The 2253-nt window shown below is 34.0% G+C and overlaps 1 protein-coding gene across 1 annotated transcript; it reads left to right on the plus strand.

The window, feature by feature from the left end:
• Positions 1-165: 165 nt before the first annotated feature.
• Positions 166-916, plus strand: LOC108777062 (uncharacterized; the record flags this gene model as incomplete). Its single annotated transcript, XM_018543857.1, has 2 exons — positions 166-487; positions 747-916. Coding segments are annotated over 2 exons (492 nt in total), but the record flags the coding sequence as incomplete, so codon positions are not given.
• Between the last annotated feature and the right edge of the window lie 1337 nt (positions 917-2253).

Below are 2253 nucleotides of genomic sequence, written 5' to 3' on the forward strand. Positions count from 1 at the left end.
ACGTGCCTTTGACTCGAGCAGTTGTAATCATAACTCTGGCAACACTGCGATACACACATGAAGAATTAATATGTAGATATTTTTAAAATGCGTAAAAAGACCGAAAGATTTTTTTGGAAAGGGAAGCGAGTTACAGGAAAAGTGTATAAAAAACGATGTCAACAGCAAGAAATCGGGAAAAAGCTAAGACAGGTGTATGGCACGAAAAATGCCATAATTAAGTTGACTAACCTAAAAAAAGACGCTGTTGAGATTGAAGGTCGTCGAATAATACATCTGGAGACATTAGGAAAGGAATTAAACTGTAAAAAGTGTAATTCAGTACTCAGTTTACAAAATATTCTTCACGAAGAAAGACATGGTTTAGCGTCTATTTTTTTAATAAAATGTCATCAGTGTGAAGGCATCTCCAAAGTGTGCAGTGATAAGGAACATAAAGTTTATGAAAAACGCACACATTTCGATACTAACACAAAAGTAGTGATAGGTACGTATTATAATACCAATAAGTATAGACCAACATAGAAGCGCGGAGTCCGAATTAAACAGTGGGACGAATTAATATTTGCCGGTGAGATATGTTCTTAATGTATCTCATTTGCAAACATTCATTCGTATAAGTATTTAAAACAGGCTCCGTGCTTCTGTGTTCCATCTATATTCGTTGACAGTATAATTGTCTGTACTATTTTTATTTAATATAAAACACAATTCATTGAAAATGTTTATAAAACATTACATTACAGGTACATTAAATGCAGGTATGGGGAATACTCATTTGAATAAAGTATTATCTGCACTGAATATCCCAGAATTCAATTGGGACGTGTTCAAAGTCCATGAAAAAGAAGTTGGACGGGCTGTTGAAGAAATGGCTCGTGAAAGTTGCATAAATGCAACTGCTGCAGAGAGATAGATTACCATTGACAGAGTTCAAGAAATCATTGCATTGTTGTAAGTCCTCAAATACAAATGGACAATAATACTTAAGAGCAAAATGAGCAAAAACTATACTCGAAATGATATACGATAAGTGATCGTCTTTTTAGAAGTGAAAAATGATTTTCAGTGACATTCTACAAATTTACTTATATTGTGCATCAATTAATTAATGATTTTACTCGATTTTTAAAGCATATATTTTAATGCAATAATTCTTATGAACAACATTTGTCATATTTTTCTGTTTATATTAGGAATATTTGCTCTTTCATAATATTTATTAATTAAAACATTATATTGATATACACAATTACAATACAAACCTAATGCGTTATTTTATTACCAACAGACCTCCACATCTGAGCACCTCTTTCATTTTTCCTGACCTACCAAATCCTTGTGAAAATATGTTAATTAATATGGAGTAGAGAGCGCGTATTGCTGCATCGTTTGATACGGGTTGGTTTACTAGGAGCACAGGCAGATCGTACAACAGCTTCTCTGGAACTTCGTCACTTATTGGTTTCTTTTCGAAAAAAGTTCTTTCTTATACAGTGTTAAATAGGAAATGCAAAAAATGCGATTTAGGACATTGCAAAGAAGATCATGATTGTCGCTGCAATTTCACTGGCACTGCAAAAGCAATGGAACCTTATGCTGCGGTACAGCTTACAAAGAAAAATGATATTTTCACTTCGTGTAATGTTGAAGCTGGTATACTTATAGCAGATAACGATAGTAGTCCCATTCTTGCTGTGCGAAACGCCCATGATTTCGAAGTAGTAAAGCAGGCTGATAAAAACCACACAAGTAAAGGTGTAGTTAGTGCATTATATAAAATGCAAAAGAGCCATAAGGAACTCTCCACTATAGCTATTCAGTATCTGCAGAAATGCTTTAATTACTGTGTGTCAAGAAATATAGGTGACTGTCAAGGTATGGCTGATGCCATAAGAAATATTCCTCGACATGCATTCAATGATCACACAAATTGTGGCCCATGGTGTTCATATAATCAAAATCCGGAGCAGTACCGACATAAGGTTATTGGTGATGGGTTTTCTGATCTAAAATTATACGATAATTTAGAGAAACTGTTTAATAATTTAGCAGACAACGCAGAGAAATTTTCAGCCGGTGCTTCAAGTAATCCGAATGAAAGTTTCAATTCAATCGTAGTAAGTAAGGCTCCGAAATCAAGATTATACGGCATGTCTATATCTGGTGATATAAGAGTTGCTTGTGCTGTAAATAAGAAAAATGAAGGCGAAAATTATATTTCAAATTTAGCAGCTAAAATGAATTTGTCGC

The sequence above is a fragment of the Cyphomyrmex costatus genome, unplaced genomic scaffold (genome assembly GCF_001594065.2).
Source record: "Cyphomyrmex costatus isolate MS0001 unplaced genomic scaffold, Ccosl1.0 scaffold4003, whole genome shotgun sequence".
NCBI classification, from domain to species: Eukaryota; Metazoa; Arthropoda; class Insecta; order Hymenoptera; family Formicidae; genus Cyphomyrmex; species Cyphomyrmex costatus.